Source organism: Phocoena sinus, chromosome 14 (genome assembly GCF_008692025.1).
Source record: "Phocoena sinus isolate mPhoSin1 chromosome 14, mPhoSin1.pri, whole genome shotgun sequence".
Taxonomy (NCBI): domain Eukaryota; kingdom Metazoa; phylum Chordata; class Mammalia; order Artiodactyla; family Phocoenidae; genus Phocoena; species Phocoena sinus.
In genome coordinates, this window is record NC_045776.1 from 24,669,501 (window position 1) to 24,692,501 (window position 23,001).

The 23,001-nt window shown below is 41.6% G+C and overlaps 1 protein-coding gene across 1 annotated transcript in view; it reads left to right on the forward strand.

The window, feature by feature from the left end:
* DYM (dymeclin) overlaps positions 1 to 23,001 on the forward strand; it is a 382,373-nt gene that overhangs the window by 313,081 nt on the left and 46,291 nt on the right. The window contains 2 exon segments of the mRNA XM_032653952.1: positions 2,208 to 2,289; positions 2,292 to 2,320. Of these exon segments, the coding sequence (XP_032509843.1) occupies positions 2,208 to 2,289; positions 2,292 to 2,320 (111 nt within the window).

The following is a 23,001-nucleotide window of genomic DNA, read 5'->3' on the forward strand; positions in this document are numbered from 1 at the left end:
AGGCATTTTATTTTTCTTCATTTATAGATCAGGAAACTCAGGCATGGAGATGTTAAATAACTTGCCTAAGTTTATAAGGAGAGCTGGGATTTAAATGCAAGCAATCTGACACCTGATAAGTGCTCCAAACCACTGCACAATTCTACATCTGGAAGAAGTTGAGCATCTTACAAGTCACATGGTTAGTAAGTGTCACAGGCAGGACCCAAACTAGGCCTCTGACTTTGAGCATTTTGTAGTGTACACTACCATGATGTCTTAAATCCATTTAATTATACGTTTGATCAGTGTCTTGTCCCCCAATTATTACCTTGCATCTTTCTCTTTTTTTTCCCTTTTATTGAATTTCAGTTGCTGTACACATTGCATCTTTCTTGCAGACAAAAAGTATCATCTATTTCCTTTGTAAATTCTCTGATTATTCCTTCCACTGAATAGGTTGTCAAGGGTATCATCGGTGTCTTAAGTAAAACACAAAAACTTCAGGTACAGCCAAAATTCAAAAAAATATTTTCACGAATTTACTTATTTTACACGTATAAAATGTCCATTTAAAAATAAAAAGAGGGACTTCCCTGGTGGTGCAGTGGTTAAGAATCCACCTGCCAATGCAGGGTACATGGGTTCGATCCCTGGTCCGGGAAGATCCCACATGCCACGGAGCAACTAAACCTGTGTGCCACAACTACTGAGCCTGAGCTCTAGAGCCCAGCCCGCAAGCCACAACTAGAGCCCACAAGCCAGATGATCCCATGTGCCACAACTATGAAGCCCACGTGCCTAGAGCCCATGTTCCGCAACGAGAAGCCACTGCGATGATAAGCCTGCGCACCACAACAAAGAGTAGCTCCTGCTCGCCGCAACTAGAGGAAGTCCACGCGCAACAACAAAGACCCAGTGCAGCCAAAAATAAATAAATAAAAAGAGACTTAATTACAATTTATGAAAATCAATTATAGTACCTGCTGTGTCTAAACTCTTGTGAACAAAATTTTATCCCAGAGAGCTTAAAATCTGACTTGGAAAAAACAAGACCCATAGGCACATGTTGAAAACCAACCTGTCGTGGACAAAATAAGCAACTTGCAAAGGAGCTGATGCCAGCAAACTGCCTGAGATAAAGAAATGATTTATTTGGAATCAACAGCAGTGTAACCAGGCATTGGCTGCCTTTGTTTTCGCTCGTTGCCACAGTCCTTCAAGGCACAAGCTTGTTAGGGTTCTGGCTCCAGCTGGGTCTCTACTTTCCAGAATAAATCTATTTCAGTGGCATTTTTGTCATATCATGCACCTTCCGCTAGAATGGTTAGGAGAAAAGTTATTGTGCATTTGAACAATTAATATTTAGGAGAGTAATCTTGAAAGAAAATCTAGAAAACTGTTTGGAAATAACTCTTAGTTAACTTAAAATAATTTACCTATAAAATAGAAAACATGTAAATGGAAATACTCAACTTTTTAAGAAACATAAATTTTTGTAGGCATCTTTGACTATAAACACTTGTCTGTAGTGTATAGTCTCTTGAATAAAAAGTGACTTATGGTCTTCTTGATTTATTGACATTGTGGTTTTTAAGTGATTTCCTAAAAAATGATGACAATCTTTTAGTTTTTAATGACAAGTGTTAAGAGACAGTGTTATTTCCAAATGTTACTGTGTTAGCACCTTACTACATAGTTCAGGCTGTGCTGTGACATGAAACCAAAAAATTACAGCTTGCTGTTGATTATCCCCGGTGCTCAGAGGTAAGAGTGTTGTGGATAAATTAAATTGATAAATAATCCCCCAAACATCATTTTAGCCATTAGCTTCAAATTTCTTTCTTACCAAGACTTTTTCTGGTCAACTACTATTAAGCCTCAATATTAACAGACATTAAGCTTTAGCCTTCTCTTCCTACCTTCTGATGGGTGCTGCTCTCTGAATGAAACATGAATGCAAGGTGAGGCAGCACAAGAAAGTGCAGAATTCAGGGGCCTGCTTAATTCACAGAATGCATCATCGACCCTGAACATTCAGGGGTTGGCTCTGATTCAGCCATCAAACCCTTTATACAGAGGACTTATTTAGGAGAGCTAGTGAATTGAAAGCCAGGTCACTCAAAGAAATGGAACGATGATCCTTTGACCGCCGTGTGAGAAAGGCATCTACTGAAAATACCTCTCATACATGTACTTGTTTAAAAAAATAACACTTTACATTCCAGGTGATCACCTTCTTTAGCTCGAGGTTGCTACAAGCTGGAGCTGAGCTGTCAGTGGAACGGGTTCTGGAAATCATCAAGCAAGGGTCGTCGCACTGCCCAAGGACAGGCTGAAGGTAAGACTGGGGGAAGAAACATACTGTTGTATCACTTGTTGTAAATATTGGTGTCTGAGTGGACTCTATTCAGAATCATACCACTTACCCAGCACTTGCACTGGAAAAGGCTCTCTAAACTTGCGCTGCCTACTCTACTGTATATTGACACACAGAACTGTGGTGAAGGATTCTGACAGTCTTCTAGAAGAACTAGCAAAAGGACTGTCTTCACACCACTGCATAGCCTATGAGTAGCCACTGTATATACTATGAGTAATTCATATATATACTATGAACAAAGGAGCACCTTACTTTTTTAACCCAGTGAAATAAATACAGGCTTGTAAGTATCATCAAGGGTTGATGGGAAGATGGTGGTGGTGGTGATGGCGATGATGATCACTACAACAGTAGCTAATGTTTACATAGTGTTTACTCAGTGCTTTTGGGAGATTCTAAGTGTCTTACGTATATTAACCTGACCAATCCTCACAACAGCCCTTTGGCGGTAAGTAGTGTCATCACCCTAATTTTCAGATGAGGAATCTGGTGCACAGAGAGGTTAAGTAATTAACCCAAAGCCATATAATTAGAAAATTAGGAAACTAGGAGATTCATACCCAGGCCATCTGGCTCCAAAGTCCACGCTCGTAATCACCACACTGTTTACTGTGTGCCCGGGAGTAGCTGTAGAAGAGGATCGCCTCATGGAGGAGGTAGGGGAAATATTGTATTTTGAGGAGGCATTTACATTTGTGTGTTAGATATGTTTCTAAGTGATCTCATGATGTAAAACTCATACTTCAAGACTAATTTTCCCATAGGAACATATGTAAGGGGGATATTTGGGGGAAGATGCGTGAATGTACAGCATTGTCGCCTATTTTTACCTTAATACTTCTTTTAATTTTTTCCTTCATTACCTCTCATGTTTTTAGAGTGCTCATTCCTAAATGAACAGCACACAGGGTGTCACAGTGAATGTTTGGCCTTCTTCATAATGTTTAATCAGAACTAGCTTCTGTTCCAAAGTTACTGTTTGGGGGGCTGTGTTTTTCAGCACTCTCACTAGAACCGCTGCTTAATGAACATTGTAGGATATGAAAATATTTTCAGTTATAATAACAGTTTATAAAGCAACAGCACATTAGTCATAATCACTTGCAGAAGTTCCACTGTCCGTAAACAGCCGTGCAGTTCACGCAGTGCCGAGCAAAGGAGGGGTTTCTGCTTATCAGCTAAAATGGCACCACCATGTGGCTATAGCATAAAACCTGATTACGGTTCACCAGACCCTCCACCTTTGACTTTACTCTCTTTTCCTGACAATTCCTGAAGTGTAGAGAATTCATATTATTTCCTTTCTTACCTAAAGTAAGACATCTGAGGTCTTTCGGGTTTTTTCTCACTGTTTCAAATTTATTTGAACTCTACCATGTTAACCAGTACAAAAATCCATGCTGATTAGACTGGCAACTCATAGGAACTGATGGATCGTGGTGTTTAAGCTAGTCAAGAAAGAAGTGGAACTATCAAGAAACCATAAGGAAAGGATAATGCAGAGGAGTCAAGGGAAGCGGGATTTTGATGAGATCAAAGAACCAGCATAGGGCTTCCCTGGTGGCACAGTGGTTGAGAGTCCGCCTGCCGATGCAGGGGACGCGGGTTCGTGCCCCGGTCCGGGAAGATCCCACATGCCGCGGAGCGGCTGGACCCGTGAGCCATGGCCACTGAGCCTGCGCGTCCGGAGCCTGTGCTCCACAATGGGAGAGCCCACCCCAGTGAGAGGACCGCGTACCGCAAAAAAAAAAAAAACAAAACTGAAACCCCATCGTGTCTCTCCTCTTGCACTGGTTTCCCATTTCACTGCACCTCCCCACCCCCAGCATCCTGTTTACCTCCTGTTCCTCTCCCCTTGTTCACACAGCTCTAGCTGCTTTGTTCTTTTCATTATTTCTTCAACATGCTTGGCATCCTCCTGGCTTTGGACCTTTTTAGTAGTTGTTCCTACTGCTTAGGACTCTGCTCTGAATAAGCATGCCTAATTCTCTCGCCTCTTTTTTTTTTTTTTTTTTTGCTAAAGGTTTGCCCGGACCATTCTCTGTAAGACTTTCTCCCACCACATCCTCACGGACACTCCCAGACCCCCTCAAGCTGCTCTACCTTTTCTGTATTTTCCAGAGCATTTATCACATCCTAGTACCCTAGATCATTTTGTTATTTATTATATTACGCTGATTGTTCACTGTCTGTTTCCTCCTGCTAGACTATGAGCCCTGAAAGGGCAGGGACCTTTGCTTACTCTGTGCCCAAGCACTTACAGCAACATTGTCACAGAGCAGTTTCTTGAGAAAGACTTGCTCAGTGTTGATGGAACCTTGTGGCAAGCTTAAACCTAATGTCATATGTTCTCATCATTGGTCATTGCCATCTTCTTTTGTACTTTCATCCCCATTCCTCTTTGTGCTTTCTCTCCCCAGATGCAGCCTCCTATTACTTCCCTGCCTCCCATACCCTACACTGCCTTTTTAGACCCCAATTTCATGGTTAGGATGTATCCCCACACTCTCAGTCCCTGCACTGAATCTTCTCTCTTCACCACCTCTTTAACTGAAACCTGGTTCTCCCCTCAGGACTCCCAAACCCCTGCAGCATTTGGAAGTAAAAGCTGCTTGTTCTTTCACACTCCCCACCCTTCGGGGTCTGGAGGTGCAGTTGGTGTCTTCTTTGTTTCCACTGTTGTTGCTTAGCTATTATCCTTCTACCCTTAAGTACAAAGCTCTGTTCATATGAGGCTGGTACCAGCTTCTTCTCCTCCTTATAGCTGCCACCTACTGACTCCTAGGCCTCTCTCTCATTTACTATAGCATCTGGCTCAGTCTTTCTTTCCGTCCATGGCTTATCATCCTGGGCGCCTATGATGCCCATGTGTATGGCCCATCCTTGGCATCCAATTCATTAACTGGCTCAGTCACACTGACTTTCATTCACATCTGTGTCATTTCAGTCCCCCACTCATGGCCGAATCCAGATCATGTTGTCATGGAGATCTCCTTTTGAACATCTCTGGTCTAAATATACTGCTCTCCAATCACAACTTCCATTTCTTCTACTATGCTGGGTTTTTTTGGGTTTTTTGTGTTTTTTTTGTTTTCTTTTTTTTTTTTTTTTTTTGTAGTACGCGGGCCTCTCACTGTTGTGGCCTCTCCTGTTGCGGAGCACAGGCTCCGGACGCACAGGCTCAGCGGCCATGGCTCACGGGCCCAGCCGCTCCGTGGCATGTGGGATCTTCCCAGACCGGGGCACGAACCCGTGTCCCCCGCATCGGCAGGCAGACTCTCAACCACTGCGCCACCAGGGAAGCCCAGGGTTTCAGTTTTAATAGGACCACTCTGGCTGATGTGTTGAGGGTAGACTATAGAGCAACAATGAAAGCAGAGAGATCAGTTAGACTATTGCTCGACTTGGACCACAGTGGAAAGGTGGAAGTGCTAACAGAATTCGTCCAAGAAATTGTCTGGTGGGCAGAGGAGTGCACTTAGGCCTTTTAGGAGACAGCTATAGTCTGCATTGATTACAGAAGCTCCAGGGAATGGTGGCTGAACGTAGGTTCTGATGGACTGGTTAGAGAACTGGTCTGCAAGTACTGGAAGAACTGTTTATGGAAGTGGATTTGGACTTGGACTAGGCGGTCTCAAGGACAGCTTTCAGGTGTTGGCTCGCTGAGTCTTTCATCGTTAGATGCCTGGCTCTGCTTTGCTAAATGTTGTGTGGCTCAACAGTATACGTGAGTCGATCTGCTACTAGTTTCTAGAGGCTGTCTGTACTAGACAATTCAGAGCAAACTTTGGAGGCCACACACCATAAGACAATTTGGAAAACTATCAGAGAATCACCAAAATTGTGAAAGAACACAGGGAATGATTAGGGGAATTCACAGGATCCAAGCAGAAGAGACTTGTCTTCAAGTACTGGAAGAATTGTTTACAAAAGCAGATTTGGACTTCTGTGTGGTCTCAGGAATAGGACCAATGGGTAGAAGGAACTTGCATTTCAGTCCCATAGAAGGGAGAACTTTCTAAGAAATGGAACTACAGTTGACCCTTGAACAATGTAGGGGTCCAGGGTGCAGACCCTCCACACAGTCGAAAACCCAGATATAATTATCATCAGCCCTCTGTATCCACAGTTCCTCTGAACTCACAGATTCAACCAACCATGGATTGTGTAGTACTGTAGTATTTACTGTTGGAAAAAAATCTATGCATAAGTGGATCCACCCAGTTCAAATCCTTGTTGTTCAAGGGTCAACTGTATTTAGAGATGGAATAGGTAACTTCTGGGAAGTGGTGCATTCACTGTCACTGGAGGTATTAAGAGTAATAGGACGATGGCCACTTGACAGGGATGCAGATAGGTTCCATCTTACATGAAGCTCTTATCTGTTGGTACTAGCTGGCCAGCACGGTAAATGGAGAAGGATTCTAAGGCTGAGTTCAGGTGCAGCAGGAAAAGTGCTGAGATCAATTAGCAATGCCTGCCATTGGCAACAGGAGCAGAAAGCCAGGAGCACATGTGCAGTTATTTGCCATTCCAATTGTAAGGACTCAAATATTGGTGGGGAAAACCAACTGTGTGACTTCTAAGAACGTTTCCATTCCTAAGAGTATAATTTTGTCTGTGTATATACTAAAATTATCATTCTCCACAAAGCAGGAAACTGAATAAACTTTTGATAACAGTTTTTACTCTCAGAAGATGCAAGAAACAATAAGGAAATATTATTAATCTGTGGATTTTTTATGACAGAGATCACCTTTCAGTTCATAATAGCAGAGGGCATAGTCAGTTTTGTATGCCAAAAGAACATAAATTGCTAAAAGTTGTATATGGTTCATAACAAGAAAAAATGTAGTTCAAGTGGGATGGAAAACAAATAAAATAAAAAATATTAACTATCCAATCACTGATTGTTCTGTGTAAACAAATATGAGAACTACGTTTGTACTGAAGTATCTGTTTGCAACTCTGTATCACATTCGCCTCCTTCTCCAGTCTCCTCTGCGTCACAGAGAAGCATCCAGAGTACATTTCCCAGAATCCTCCTGTCTGTGTAGTTCCAAATTGCAGTCGGCCAAGGAGAGGCACACTTGCATGCAATTTGGAAAGCAGAAGAGAAGAAGCCATTATTCTCCAGAGGCAGCTCCTGCCTGGCCTGGTGCTGTAGGCAGCCAGGGTCGTCGATGTCTCCTCAGAGATACTGAGGTTTGCAGCAGCTTGCAGTGAGCTCTTGAGAACCTCCTACTCCAGTGCTGAAGACAGTCTTCTGTTGCAGCTTCCCTGATCTTGCCTTTTCAACAGTTGCATAAGCCTCTATTTTCCTTACAAAATCCTTTATACTCGAGTTATAGAGAGGACCTTCTGTTTTCCCTACCAAACCTGTCAGAGAAATAAAACCCCTGATTGTGAACAGAAAGCAATTTAATATAGGAAATTTGAAAGTCATTGAAAGGACTGAGGAAGCCAGCAAAAAACAGTGCTGGCTTTCAGGAAATCAGAAGTGGCAAGAATGTCGTCACTGATGGTCTGGCCTGCCTGCAGACATCCATGTGGAGATCTGCAGGAAGATTGTAGAAACCACTGTCAAAACGTTTGCTGAAGCCCACAGTCTGCCCACCACTGTTACCAGAGCACCAGTGGCTTCTGTTTCTCTTCTGCCTTCTGAAATACAAGTTCCTCTCCTTGCCACAGTCTAACCCAAAGCCCTTCGGGAGAGATGCTAGGACATGTAGTTTCCAGGCTTTCAGCATGAAAGGGGAAGAAAGGTGCTTGAGTTGCCAACAGCGTGGCATACGATCAAAAGAAACTAAAGAAGCAGAATGAGAAGTTCCTTGATGAGCATGGATTTTTTTTTTGAAGGATACCTGCAAAAGATAGAAAGAATGGTAGGTACAGAGGCCAAAAGTAATGGAGTGGCATGAACTTACACAAACGTTGTCAAAGACTAGAATTGGAAGGGGCCTTTGATCCTCTGAGAGGAGAAAGCAAAGAAAATAAGATATTGTGGGCCTTCAGCATTGGAACAGTGGACAAGATTACATGATTGATTGACTGATTTATGCATTCTCCCATTTTCAAATGCTAGTTTATCTCCTTTAGTGACAATAATCTCCAACTGGAAAAGAGTATATCCTCTAAATAAAATTGAAGCCTAAGGAGGCAAAAGACTTGTACTCAGAAAACCATAAAACACTGATGAAAGAAATCAAAGATGACATAGGGCTTCCCTGGTGGCACAGTGGTTGAAAGTCTGCCTGCCGATGCAGGGGACACAGGTTCATGCCCCGGTCCGGGAAGATCCCATATGCCGCGTAGTGGCTGGGCCCGTGAGCCATGGCCGCTGAGCCTGTGCATCCGGAGCCTGTGCTCCGCAATAGGAGAGGCCACAACAGTGAGAGGCCCGCGTACCGCAAAAAAAAAAAAAAAAAAGATGACATAAACAGATGGAGAAATATACCACGTTTTTGGATTGGAAGAATCAATATTGTGAAAATGACTCTACTACCCAAAGCAATCTACAGATTCAATGCAATCCCTATCAAACTACCAATGGCATTCTTCACAGAATTAGAACAAAAATTTTTACAATTTGTATGGAAACACAAAAGACCCCGAATAGCCAAAGCAATCTTGAGAAAGAAAAACAGAACTGGAGGAATCAGGCTCCCCGACTTCAAAGTATACTACAAAGCTACAGTAACCAAGACAGTATGGTACTGGCACAAAAACAGAAATATAGATCAATGGTACAGGATAGAAAGCCCAGAGGTAAACCCACGCACGTATGGTCACCTAATTTATGACAAAGTAGGCAAGAATGTACAATGGAGAAAAGACAGCCTCTTCAATAAGTGGTGCTGGGAAAACTGGACAGCTACATGTAAAAGAATGAAATTAGGACTTCCCTGGTGACACAGTGGTTACGAATCCACCTGCCAATGCAGGGGACATGGGTTCGATCCCTTGTCCGGTAAGATCCCACATGCCGCAGAGCAGCTAAACCCGTGCGCCACAACTACTGAGCCTGCACTCTAGAGCCTGCGAGCCACAACTGCTGAGCCTGCACGCCACAACTACTGAAGCCTGCACACCTAGAGCCTGTGTTCTGCAAGAAGAAAAGCCACCACAATGAGAAGCCCATGCACCGCAACAGAGTAGCCCCCGCTCACCACAACTAGAGAAAGCCCGTACACAGCAACGAAGACCCCACACAGCCATAAATAAATAAATAAAGTTATTTGTTTACTTTTTAAGAGAATGAAATTAGAACACTACCTAATTCCATACACAAAAATAAATTCAAAATGGATTAAAGACCTCAATGTAAGACCAGACACTATAAAACTCTTAGAGGAAAACATAGGAGAAACACTCTCTGACATAAACTACAGCACGATCTTTTTTTGACCCACCTCCTAGAGTAAGGAAAATAAAAACAAAAGTAATTAAATGGGACCTAATTAAACTTAAAAGCTTCTACACAGCAAAGGAAACCATAAACACGACAAAAAGACAACCCTCAGTATGGGAGAAAATATTTGCAAATGAAGCAATGGGCAAAGAATTAATCTCCAAAATATACAAACAGCTCATGGAGCTCAATATCAAAAAAACAAACAACCCAATTAAAAAGTGGGCAGAAGACCTAAACAGACATTTCACCAAAGAAGACATACAGATGGCCAAGAGGCACATGAAAAGATGTTCAACATCACTAATCATTAGAGAAATGCAAATCAAAACTACAATGAGGTATCACCTCACCACCAGTCAGAATGGCCATCGTCAGAAAATCTACAAACAACAAATGCCTGAGAGGGTGTGGAGAAAAGGGAACCCTTTTGTACTGTTGATGGGAATGTAAATTGATACAGCCACTATGGAGAACAGTATGGAAGTTCCTTAAAAAACTAAAAATCGAACTACCATATGATCCAGCAATCCCACTACTGTGCATATAGTCTGAGAAAACCATAATTCAAAAGGACTCATGTACCCCATTGTTCATTGCAGCACTATTTACAATAGCCAGAACATGGAAACAACCTAAATGTCCAGTGACAGATGAATGGACAAAGAAGATGTGGTACATATATACAATGGAATATTACTCAGCCATAAAAAGGAATGAAATTGGGTCATTTGTAGAGATGTGGATGCACCTAGAGTCTGTCATATAGAGTGAAGTAAGCCAGAAAGAGAAAAACATGTCATATATTGACGCATATTTGTGGAATATAGAAAAATGGTACAGATGAACCTATTTGCAGGGGGAATAGAGACGTAGACGTAGAGAATGGACATGGGGTGGGCGGGGAAGGGGAGGGTGGGACGAATTGGGAGATTAGGTTTGACATAAATACGCTACCATGTGTAAAATAGATAGCTAGTGGGACTCTGCTGTATGGCACACGGAGCTCAGCTCAGTGCTTTGTGATGACCCAGATGGATAAGATGGGGTGGGGGAGAGGGAGGTCCAAGCGGGAGGGGATATAGATATACATATAGCTGATTCACTTCATTGTACAGCAGAAACTAACACAACATTGTAAAGCAATTATACTCCAATAAAAAAAATAAAATAAAACTTAAGAAAAAAAAAAGAATGGTATAAGCACTGCCAGCCTTTTTCATCTTAAGGCTCAGATGCACAGTTTCTCACGATGCTGGCAGATATAACCTGTGAGTAAAATTTGAGAACTCAAGCTCAACAATAATACTAGTCATGCTACAAGACACTTTTCTGAGCGCTTTGTAGCACTATGAGTTGATGCTATTATCCTGATTTTCTAGACGAGGCAACTAAGGCTCAGAGACGTTAAATTACTGCCCAGATGCAAAGCTGGGCTTCAAACCAAGGCAGTCTTTCTCCAGCGTCCATTTTGTTTACCACTGTCCTGTACTATCCCCTTCCGTGCCAGTAAGACCGCACTAGGATCGTTAGGTTCCATCTGAGCATCACATTGGTAAACCAAGATGTGTGCACAAGCAGGTGACGTTATAGTAAAGAGCCTGTAGGTCACTTAAGGTGAGGAGTAGGGGATATATAACCTGGAAAAGAGAGAAAGATATAAAAACTGTGTTCAGCTACTTTAAGGATTAGTACTGTGAAAGAGGAATTAAGCTCCTCGTTTTATGCCAAGGGCAATGGGTAGTAACTGAACAAAGACAGGTATTAGTTCCACCTAAGGAAGTGTTTTCTGATGGGTAAAGTTGTTCAGCAGTCCATATGGGGCTTCATGAAGTAGTGAAGTGTCGTCTTCACGATAAAGTCTGGATGGTAAATGTAAAAAGAGCACCAGATGACAAAGGAACTCAAATCTGTAACATAGGGGGAAAAGATTGAAAAGAGTTCATGTTAATAAAAAGGTACACAGGGGCTTCCCTGGTGGCGCAGTGGTTGAGAGTCCGCCTGCCGATGCAGGGGATGCGGGTTCGTGCCCCGGTCCGGGAGGATCCCACGTGCCGCGGAGCGGCTGGGCCCGTGAGCCATGGCCGCTGAGCCTGCGCATCCGGGGCCTGTGCTCCGCAACGGGAGAGGCCACAGCGGTGAGAGGCCCACGTACAGCAAAAAAAAAAAAAAAAAAAGTTGCACAGGATGATCTGAAAGATTTCTTGCAATTCTTATGAGTCTAGAATTCTGTCTTCTAAAATTCCATGAAGAATTTTTGTGGAGCAGTGCTCTAGTAACGTCCTTCTGCTATTTAGAGGTCAAGCCCTGTTGCTCCCTGACAAGGTCTGGAGTGCTTAGGCTGCAATTCTAGACCATTCACAGTCTAACCCCAGCCTGCCATTCCAGTCCTTTGCCTCCCTACTTCCCATTACCCCACCCCCACCCAGTGCTCTAGCCGAGCGGAACTATCTCTGTGCTTTCTTCCTTCCTGCAGTTTTGGATTTACTGACACAATTTTCTTTTCGCAATATACCATTCTCCCACCTTTGCTTTTTGCTTATTCAAATTCTAAGCATTCATTGAAGCCCTTGATCAATTTAACAACATTTAGGAAGCCTTTCCTTTTACTCCTCAACCTACCTGTGCCTCCCTGCTCTGAATTGCATTTTATATTTACATTTTTGGGGACTCCTCTCCTCTTCTACCTTGTATGTAGTTATTTAAATGTTTTCTCTCTCCCACTCACTGTAACTTCCTTGAGAATAGGGGTCATGTCTTAGTCATCTGCATCCCTTTGATGTCTGGTACATAGGAGTTGCTCAGTAAATGTAATAAGTAGATGAATGAAAAGCTCACTTTATATATGCTAAAGAGGAAATGGGGACTTGTTAGAATTCAAGAGTTCTGGAGTAAAATTTTCAATCTCCAGACCTGCTTTTCTAATTTTTATTTTACCATCCTCTTTGCAATTTTAATTCACTTAACTGTCTCTCCCTATATGTGTCAGGCACTGTTCTAAACTCTGGATACAGTAATGGACAAAGTAGACAAAAATCCCTGCCTCTTCATAGAGCTTGGTTTTTTGTTTTTTTGTTTTTTGTGGAGGAGATAGACAATGAGAAGGAGGTAAAATATGTGCTCTATAAATAAAAAAAATAATATTTTTTTATTTTTTGTTTTCTTTTTTTAATTGACATAGTTGATGTGCAATATTATATAATTTACAGGTGTACAATATAGTGATTCACAATTTTCAAAGCATATACTCCGTTTATAATTATTATAAAATATTGGCTATAGTTGCTGTGTTGTACAATATATCCTTGTAGCTTATTTTATAATATTTGCTATTTTAGGTAGCAGTAAATAAGAAAAATAGAGGAGGATAGATAACATTGGGAAGGGAGCAGTTTTAGATAGGTTGTCCAGAAGAGAAGATATTTGAATCAATGCCACCTTGATTTTTTTTTTACATTTTATTTTAAAATAATTTTAGACTTACAGAAAAGTTGCAAAAATAGTAGAGACAGTTCATGTAAACCCTTCAATAATAGGATCCGCTGATGCTAACAACACATATAACTGCATAAAACTATAGTACAATTATCAAAACCAGAAAATTAACGTGAGTACAATACTCTTAACTAAATTACAGGCCTTATTTGAATTATACCAGTCTTTTTTTTTTTCTCCCAGTATGCTTATTTCTGTTTCAGAATCCTTTCCGGGCCCCACACTGCATTTACTTCTTGTATCTCCTTAGTCTCCTCCAACCTGAGACTGTTCCTCAGGCTTTCCTTATCATTCATGACCTTGACACTGTGGATGCGTGCTGGTCACTTATTTTGTAGAATGTCTCTCAACTTGGGTTTTTCTAATGTTTCCTCATGATTATATTGAAGTGACACATATTTGGCAAAAATATCACAGAAGTGGCATTGTGCCCCTCTCAGTTCATCATATCAGGAGGTACCTGGTGTCAGCCTCTCTCATTGCTGTTGATGTTATCCTTGATCACTCGGTTAATGTGGTGGCTACCTGATTTCTCCAGTGGAAAGTCACTGTTTCTCCCTTTGTTATTGATTACTATCTTGGGAGTGAGACTTTGCTAGTGTCCTGTTTCTCCTCAAACTTTTGCCTTGATTATATCATTCATCAGTGGAGCTGCCCTACACAGTTATTACTGTGGTGTTTACCTAATGAATGATAATTTTATATTTTATTCTGTAGATGATAATTCAATATTATCATTTATTTATTTTGTTGCTCAAGTTGTTCTAGCTTTGGCCAGCGGGAGCTCCTCCAGGTTGGCTCCTGTATCTTCCCCAGCCCTGGAATCAACGATTTCTTCAATGAGCCCTGGTCCCTTTTTTTTTTTTTCAATGGTATTTAGGAAACAAGACCTGGGCACTAGGCCCCCCTTTTTTTTTTTTTAAACTAGCTGCTTTTTTTTTTTTTTAATTTATTTATTTTATTTATTTTTGGCTGCATTGGGTCTTTGTTGCTGCGCTCAGGCTTTCTCTAGTTGCAGCAAGCGGGGGCTGCTCTTCATTGCGATGCACGGGCTTCTCATAGCCATGGCTTCTCTTGTTGCGGAGCACGGGCTCTAGGCATGCGTGCTTCAGTAGCTGTGGCACACGGGCTCCAGTAGTTGTGGCACTCAGGCTCAGTAGTTGTGGCGCACGGGCTTAGTTGCTCCGCAGCATGTGGGATCTTCCCAGACCAGGGCTCGAACCCGTGTCCCCTGCATTGGCAGGCGGATTCTTAATCACTGTGCCACCAGGGAAGCCCTAGGCCACCTTCTTCTTAGAACTTTCTGGACCCTTCCACTCGCCTGTCCTTTCCCACCTCCTTTCTCTTCTGAGGACAGTTACTGCTTCCTCACTCTGCTGTTATACCCAGGTATTCTTCTTTTGTATCTCTCCCTCCCCTATGATAAACCTTAGCTCCTCTCTTTTGGATTGTCTCTCACTAGTTTCGTCTTTAGTCCATTTTTTTCCTACTGAATTCCAGTCCCAAATTTTATTTCCTAATTCCTTTAGTGAGCACTCCTGGCACTCCATGGGCCATAGCAGGTACTGAAAGTTAATTTTGTAGTTCACTATAATACTTACCTTAAAGCAAAATGAATTACAGTGTACAAGCTATATGTTTGAATGTTACTGTGTTGTTCATTTATTATACTATGTTCGGAAAGAAAATGCCCTTTATATTTGAGACAGTAAAATGTAAATGAGAAATATAACTCTTGTTTTTTCAGGATTATGGCTAAATAAATGCAGAAATTAATTGATCTGTGGGAGGTCCCAGGCCGGTTAACTGTAATTTAGAGCAAGATCCCATTGAAGCCAAGGTCATGAGTAAATTCTTTAGGTAGGCCGGTTAATTTTCTTCAGGAACATAGCAAGAAATTGAATTCCTGACTGCAGCTTAGCATCTCACTCTGTGGTTGCAAGAGGGACAGATGATGGAGGATGGATGATTCCGTTTAAAAAAAGAGAGAGAGAAAGAAATCCGTCCCCAGTACTAGAACAGAAACCAAAATTACATTTACTCACAGATGGTGAGTTATCCTCAGTTGGTTTAAATGATAGCACATTATTACCACAGATGTTTCTAGAAAAAAAGACTGTTTATCTTTATAATCAAGCCTTATCTCAATTATTTTAATCATCTTTTTGGATTGTTTATAATAAAACGAATCACTTAAAACCTCTAGAGTTTAATTCACAGAATTCTGCTGTATCTAAAGTTGATTGAAAATTCAAGCTGTGTGTTGAATAATATTTGTACTATACCACATTACAGCACATTATAGTCTTTTGGGTGGTTCACTAATATATCCTGATAAAATAATTGTCGGGTATGTAATAATAGCTTTGTGCATGAGATTGATGTAAAAGAGTTTGTTTCAAATTGGAAATGCTTTTTAGTAAGGTCTTTATGAAAGTGTAGAATAGTGTGTGTACTTACTGATTTGTTCTTTCTTAAAATATAAATTAAACATTTAGAAATTTTAGAACGACCTTTTGGGTTGTTAAGAGAAGCACACTGCCTCTTACTCCTGAGACTAGCCAGCTAATGTCAACTGAAGAAGATGAGCCAAAAGTTTTTGAAGTTTCCTTTGAGTTGCAGCACTGAAGCCAAATTTGTAGAAGACTTATTCTTCCAATTTTGGGCAAGTAAACATTAAGATTTGGAAGCCCATGACACAGTAATTGACTTTCAACCAAATAAAATATTTTTCAATCGAATGTTATTTGACATAGCCTTGTAAAATATTTGTGTAATATCCTGTGTGGGAATATATACTCTTTGGATAAATCTGTCTATACAGTTAAACAAGTTGGCTATTCAGAGTAAATAGTATTAATATCATTCTAAACATCCTCTTCTTACGGGTATTGCGTGAAGTCTGGGAAAGGCAATACCAGGTAATTAGTTTTGGGGGGACCCTCCTGCATAAACAGAGACATAAAGAAGAGGCTCTGAAACCCTAAGATGCTTATTTCTCCTTTCGAGTTTGGAAGGAAATAAATAAAGTTAGTGTGTCCTCCAGGAGCTCAGTTAGAAGATGCAGCTCAAAGTTCTCACTGTCTGCGTCCACAGCAGGGCCTGCCCCTGGCTCCTATTTGGCCTACTAGTGAGCATTTGGAATGTCATGATGATGGGTCAGAATTCATCCACATCTGTGCAGGTTCTCAGCCACCATCACACCACCTCGTACGTAATGATGTAAGGGTTCCTGGGCCCTTCTTTTCTTCGGTTTAGTGAATTATCCATGTCATTTGAGGATTAAGAACTTTGCCATATCTAGTGTTTGAAACAAAGGTCATGCTTTTCAGGGGGAATGAGCCAGAAGATAACTTCTCTTTTAGTGTAAATAGGAAACTAGGGAAAATAGAAGTTACTGGCACTAACTGAACTTTTCATTTCATTCACTTAAGACACTTGACAAATCATAGGATTCGAGTGGCTAGGTGGTTTCACGCTGAGTGATTTTTAAAGCCTTTATTTTATATCCACCTTTTAGAATACTTTCATGGTTGTTGTTAGTTGCATATAGAAAGTTGATGAAATTTCAAGAGTTTTTTCATAGCCTCTTAATATTGACTCGCTTAAAATCTTCCCCCATCTCATATTAGGAGTCTCTCTCTGTTCCCAGCCCAAGTGTCTTTTGTTTCCCTGTCAGTTCTCTGTCTCCAGAGCAGAATACTGAGTGCCACTGTGGTATGCCCACCTCCCCTTGGACGGCCCCACCTCAGGGTACCACAATAACCAATGCTCATGTCCAGAGACACACTTCTCTGCGTCCTTACGTGTGAGTTTCCACCCATGGGAATACGACTAGCCAGCCTCCTCCCCTGGGGCTGGGACCCGGCAGTAGCCCTCCAAGTGTCTTCTGATGTCGGCTCAAGTTTAAGAAACACAGCAGTAGATAATCCCCCAGACACACCAGCACTCTCCACCCTTAAGGCCTCTGCTCGGGCTTCTCCTTCTGGCCTCGATTGCTTTCCCCCAGATCCCTGCACACCTCGCCCCTGCACCTCCTTCAGGTCTTTACTCACATGAGCAAATGAAGCCTCTCTCTCAGTGAGGCCTGCCTGACCTCTTTGTTTAAATTTCAGCACTTCCAATCCCCCTAATCCTGCTCTAGGTTTTCCTTTTCCACAGCATTTATCACCTAGCATGCTATGTAATTATTATTATTATTTCAGATAATATAAGCTCCAGGAAGGCAGAGCTCTGCGTATTTTGTGCACTGATGTATCTTAGGTCATATCTGGAACATAGTGGGTTAATATTTGCTGAATGGAAGAGAGAGAGGCAGAGAGGAGGGGAGCTGTTGACCACTGAGTGATGGTTCCAGATGCTGCTTCAAGTAAACATTGTTTTTTGGAGAACAGCTCTCCACAGACTCTTGCAAGGTCAACTTTCTTGCCAAAATATTATTAGAGAAGCTAAGTTAAGAGTGGAGGCCCCGGGCTTCCCTAGTGGCGCAGTGGTTGAGAGTCCGCCTGCCGATGCAGGGGACACGAGTTCGTGCCCCCGTCTGGGAAGATCCCACATGCCGCGGAGCGGCTGGGCCCGTGAGCCATGGCCGCTGAGCCTGCGCGTCCGGAGCCTGTGCTCCGCAACGGGAGAGGCCACAACAGTGAGAGGCCCGCGTACCGCAAAAAAAAAAAAAAAAAAAAAAAAAAAAAAAAAAAAAAAAAAAAAAAAAAAAAAGAGTGGAGGCCCTGGTCACTTTGCTGAAATAGTTACATTTTTTTAAGCGTATAATAATTGTTCCATGCTCATGCATTCTTATAGCTGCAAAACCCTGGTCTAAAGACCTCCACTTTAGTACTCCTCATCAGTAAGTTAATTACTATGTAAATTGGCCTCACTTAATTTTTAATAGTTTCTCAGGGGTTCTCTTCTTGGCTCTCACCTGCCAGGATTTCATTACAGTTCAAGCAGAGTAAAATATTCTGATTTATGTTATTAGAATAAAGTTTCTCAGGTGACGTTATTTTATTCTATTTCTGAGTCTTTCTCGGAGGGTGAAGAACATGCTGGAATTATCAGGCTCATAGGAAGGCTTTTTTTCCTCCTGTTTTAAAACTCATTTTGGACTTTTTTCCCCTGGCTGTTTTCTCTCTCTCTCTCTGAAATATTGTTATCTTAATTACTTTTTACTTTTAGGTGGCGACTAGGAAGCACTAAAGCATAAAAGGGACAGCTCTGTGCTGGGCTTCTCTCCTTAAAAGGGGAGACGAGCACACTCCTGCCATTTCCTTCAAACCCCAAATGATCTGTGCAGAAGTTTGACCAGTAGAGTGGTTCTCTCTCCCGTTCTAACCCTCCTTGAGTTTCTTGTCCACTAAAGACAGAGATCAAGTCCTACTCATGAGTTACCAGTGCCTCTCATGGAACAGTAAACACAATCATAAATGGTTTCAGAAACTGCGGGGATAATGCTGGCACCTTATTTTTAGGACCATTCAATCCCCTATGAGGAATATAGTATGAAATACATGACCTCACATGCACAAATGCGTGCGCACTCACACAACCCCGCACACGTGCAGGGTGCCGTTCTAGCTTTCCAAGTCACTGATTTTTTTTTTTTTGCGGTACGCGGGCCTCTCACTGCTGTGGCCTCTCCGTTGCGGATCACAGGCTCCGGACGCGGAGGGTCAGCGGCCGTGGCTCACGGGCCCAGCCGCTCCACGGCATGTGGGATCTTCCCGGACCGGGGCACGAACTCGTGTCCCCTGCATCGGCAGGCAGACTCTCAACGACTGCACCACCAGGGAAGCCCCAAGTCACCGATTTTATACATTGAGAGGGAAGCAAATGGGAAAGCTTAACCAAGGACAGGACAAGACAAGGACTGTAGGAAGCACAGAAATTTTTAAATGTTGTTATTAGAATTCCTTCTGTACTGGTCTTACGTAAGAACGAATCTGCTTACACTGATTCTCCTTCCATCAAGGAGAGGATTCCAAAAGAATGAACACAGTCGCCTGGAGCATTGTTTTCAAATGCAGGTTTCTGGATTCCACCTCAGATTCTGATTCAGTGGTCTGGTGATGAACTCAGGAATCTGGCTTTTGAAACAGTTCTCTGAGTGATCCCGATAATCTGCCAGATTGGAGAACCACTACTGTATGGCCCAGTTTTCTCTAGTTCCCTGCCCTAGATGCAAGAGGGAGGGGATATGGAGATATATGTATACGTATAGCTGATTCACTTTGTTATACAGCAAAAACTAACCATTGGAAAGCAATTATACTCCAATAAAGATGTTTAAAAAAAATGTTTTTTTAAACCAAGGAAATGATGGCTAGGGTTAACAGTAACCTTGATAGGATTGGAACTGTTTTATCTTCCTTTCCTACAAAAGACAAGAGAACTTTCACTTCATGAACCTTAAAATAGAAGATTCCTTTTAAGTAGATTTTTGACATGTAGCCCAAATATGAGAATTATCACAATTATTTTGTAAATTAAACAAATAGTAGCAAAAAATATTAAAGGCTATGGTCTTTTAAAATGTCGCATCTGCTCTTTTTTTTTTTTAATATGTATTTATTTATTTGGTTGTGTCGGGTCTTAGTTGCAGCTCCAGGGCTCCTTAGTTGTGGCACGCGAACTCTTAGTTGCAGCATGCGTGTGGGATCTAGTTCCCTTACCAGGAATCAAACCCGGGTCCCCTGCATTGGGAGCATGGAGTCCTGTCCACTGAGCCACCAGGGAAGTCCCAGCATCTGCTCTTCAGTCTGACTTAAGTATCCCTCTTTTGACTCAACTCCTTTTTCTTTGTTGTTTATCATCTAGTTACATTTATTGAGCACTTGCTCTGTGCCAGGCCCTCTGCTAGGTATTTTTTTTTACAGGTGTTCTCATTTAGTCTTCCCAACAGCCATATGAACTGTAAGGATAATTTACATTTTGCAAGTGAGGAAACAGGCTAAAGAGAATTTAGAGATAAGAGAATGGCTTGTCCAAGATTATTTCAGTCCCTCTTACCTTTGAGCCATAAAAAAGCTATTCTTTCCTTGAAATCTTAAATTTTTGTCTCCTCCTGCCTCACAAATCCATTTGCCTATTAGATCAATTTGTTTAACCTAAAGCATTCATAATATAACTAAGTTCTTGGTTTTGACAGTATCTGTATACAGTGTTGTAGTCTTTGGAATGTTTGAACAGTTATACCCGTTGCTACTTCAGGGAGTATTAGAAAACTCAGGCTTTTCTCATACATAATAATGAAACTGCACTGCACATGCAGTGGCTTCATGTCATATTTACTTTTAGGATAGCCATTCTTGATAAGCAAACTAACTCTGGTATTTGTTATAATGTCTTTCGTTATTTCTGTTTAATTAAACATACGGTAGATTTGTAAGCAGTTTACAGGATATTTTCTCTTCCTTTCAATGGGTAAGAATTAGATTAAACTTAGTTTTTACTTTGTGATCTCAAAGAGTATAAAAATATGGTCTTTATTACAAATCATTACATCTTGAATATAGTCATGAAAACTAAAACTCTTAACTGAAAAATGATGAATATCTGATTTTTCTATAGCAAAAAAATTTTTGCCCAGTTCTCCAAACCGTGGTTTCCGATGACCGAAGGACACAAGTTCACAATGCAAGGTTTTCTCTTCTCTAGTTGTGGTGCGCAGGCTCCAGAGTGCGTGAGCTCTGTAGTTTGCGGCACATAGGCTGTCTTGTTCAGGCTCAGTAGTTGTGGCACGCGGGCTTAGTTGCCCCGCGACATGTGGGATCTGAGTTCCCCGACTGAGGATCGAACCCGCGTCCTCTGCATCTGAAGGCGGATTCTTTACCACTGAACGACCAGGGAAGTCCTTGTCTCTGCTATTACTTTTGATAGAATTATTTTCTTTGGTATAATCAGAAATTTGTGATTCACAAACTAAAATTTCCTAAAAGAGACTCTACTATGTAGGTTGAAAAATAGAACCATTTACCATTCTTCATCTGTCCCAATCTTGACTCTTCTGTTAGGCTGACCATATGAAAGTTACTGAGATTGTTTCATTGCCTCTACAATTATTGTTCGAGTCATTTATTGCAATCCTTACAAAGTATTTTGTAATCTGATTTATGCCAAGAAATAATGGCTCCCAGATAGTTATAGAACTGTTTATCTTTAATGGATGATAAGTGAAGACTGAATTATTTCTGATAAAAAGAGTGACTAACGAATTATAACGATTTGTTCTGTGGGTTCTGCTTATTTTATTAGTGTTCTGAAATCAACTTTTCTACATAGTTGGGTTTTTTTTAAGTAAAAGAATAAAAAAACTAAATAATTGTATTGATATTTGGTTCTTATGATTTTTCAAAAGGATTTTTTTTTTTGTTTTTGTGGTACGCGGGCCTCTCACCGTTGTGGCCTCTCCCATTGCGGAGCACAGGCTCCCGACGTGCAGGCTCAGTGGCCATGGCTCACGGGCCCAGCCACTCCACGGCATGTGGGATCTTCCCAGACTGGGGCACGAACCCATGTCCGCTGCATCGGCAGGCAGACTCTCAACCACTGTGCCACCAGGGAAGCCCTCAAAGGGATGTTCTTAATTGAGCATATATCCCAAAAGTTTCTGAAAACTTTTAAGGTGATATAAGGCTTTTTAAAGAAACCAAAGTCTTATTAAACACTAATATAGTTCATTACACACAGCAAAATTGGTCATTTGAGGGAACAAAACTGCTTTTGTTATGATGGCTTTCAGTTCTGGGGCAAGTTGGAAGGGGCAGTGATTGGCATATAACTAATCACATCGAGGTAGCTGGTAAGCATCTGGCCATACAGTTAAAGTTTTTTTCGTACAGGGTTTGTTGGTTTTAGAGGATTTGAGGCCCTAAAACCCTAACATAGTTCTATGAAGACTGAATATGATTGATACTTAACAGTGAGTTTGAGACAGTTAATTAACTAATGTAACAATTTTTGTTTTCCTGTCAATTCAGCACACCCAGTTTCTTTGTAGCAGTGGTCCCCAACCTTTTTGGCACCAGGTACTGGTTTCGTGGAAGGCAGTTTTTCCACGGACCAGGGGCGTTGAGGGGAATGGTTTCAGGATGACTCAAGCACATCACATTTATTGTGCACTTTATTTCTATTATTATTACTTTGTACTATATAATGAAATAATTATACAGCTCACCATAATGCTGACAGGAGGCGGAGCTCAGGCGGTAATGAGAGGATGCGGAACGGCTGTAAGTACAGATGAAGCTTCACTCGCTAGCCCGCCACTCACCTCCTGCTGTGCGGCCCAGTTCCTAACAGGCCACACAGATGGGTACCAGCCTGTGGCCCAGCGGTTGGGGACCCCTGCTTTATAGGATTCTTGCCTGGGAGCTCTGAGGGCAGTAGGAAGTACCTTGGGCAGTGAACACTAATTGGTAGAAATCTAATCCATTTCGAAACTTGGAAATATTGATATAGTGTTTAGCTCAAGCACAGCTTAAAATATGAATTTGGACAAATAGTTGAGGGGATTTCCTAATCTCTGACTAATATAGTGCCAATTATTAGATTGTCAAGATCACTACCCGTATGCCGCTCTTGAAGAAAACCTAATATACAAAAACCCCAACCTTTAAAAATGATAAGTTATAGACTAATTAGTTGTGTTCAGGAAGGATCTTGGCTCACCAAAACGACTTCTCACATGATCTTTCAAATAGAACTGACTCCGTTACATTTAAATAGGAAAGAGTTT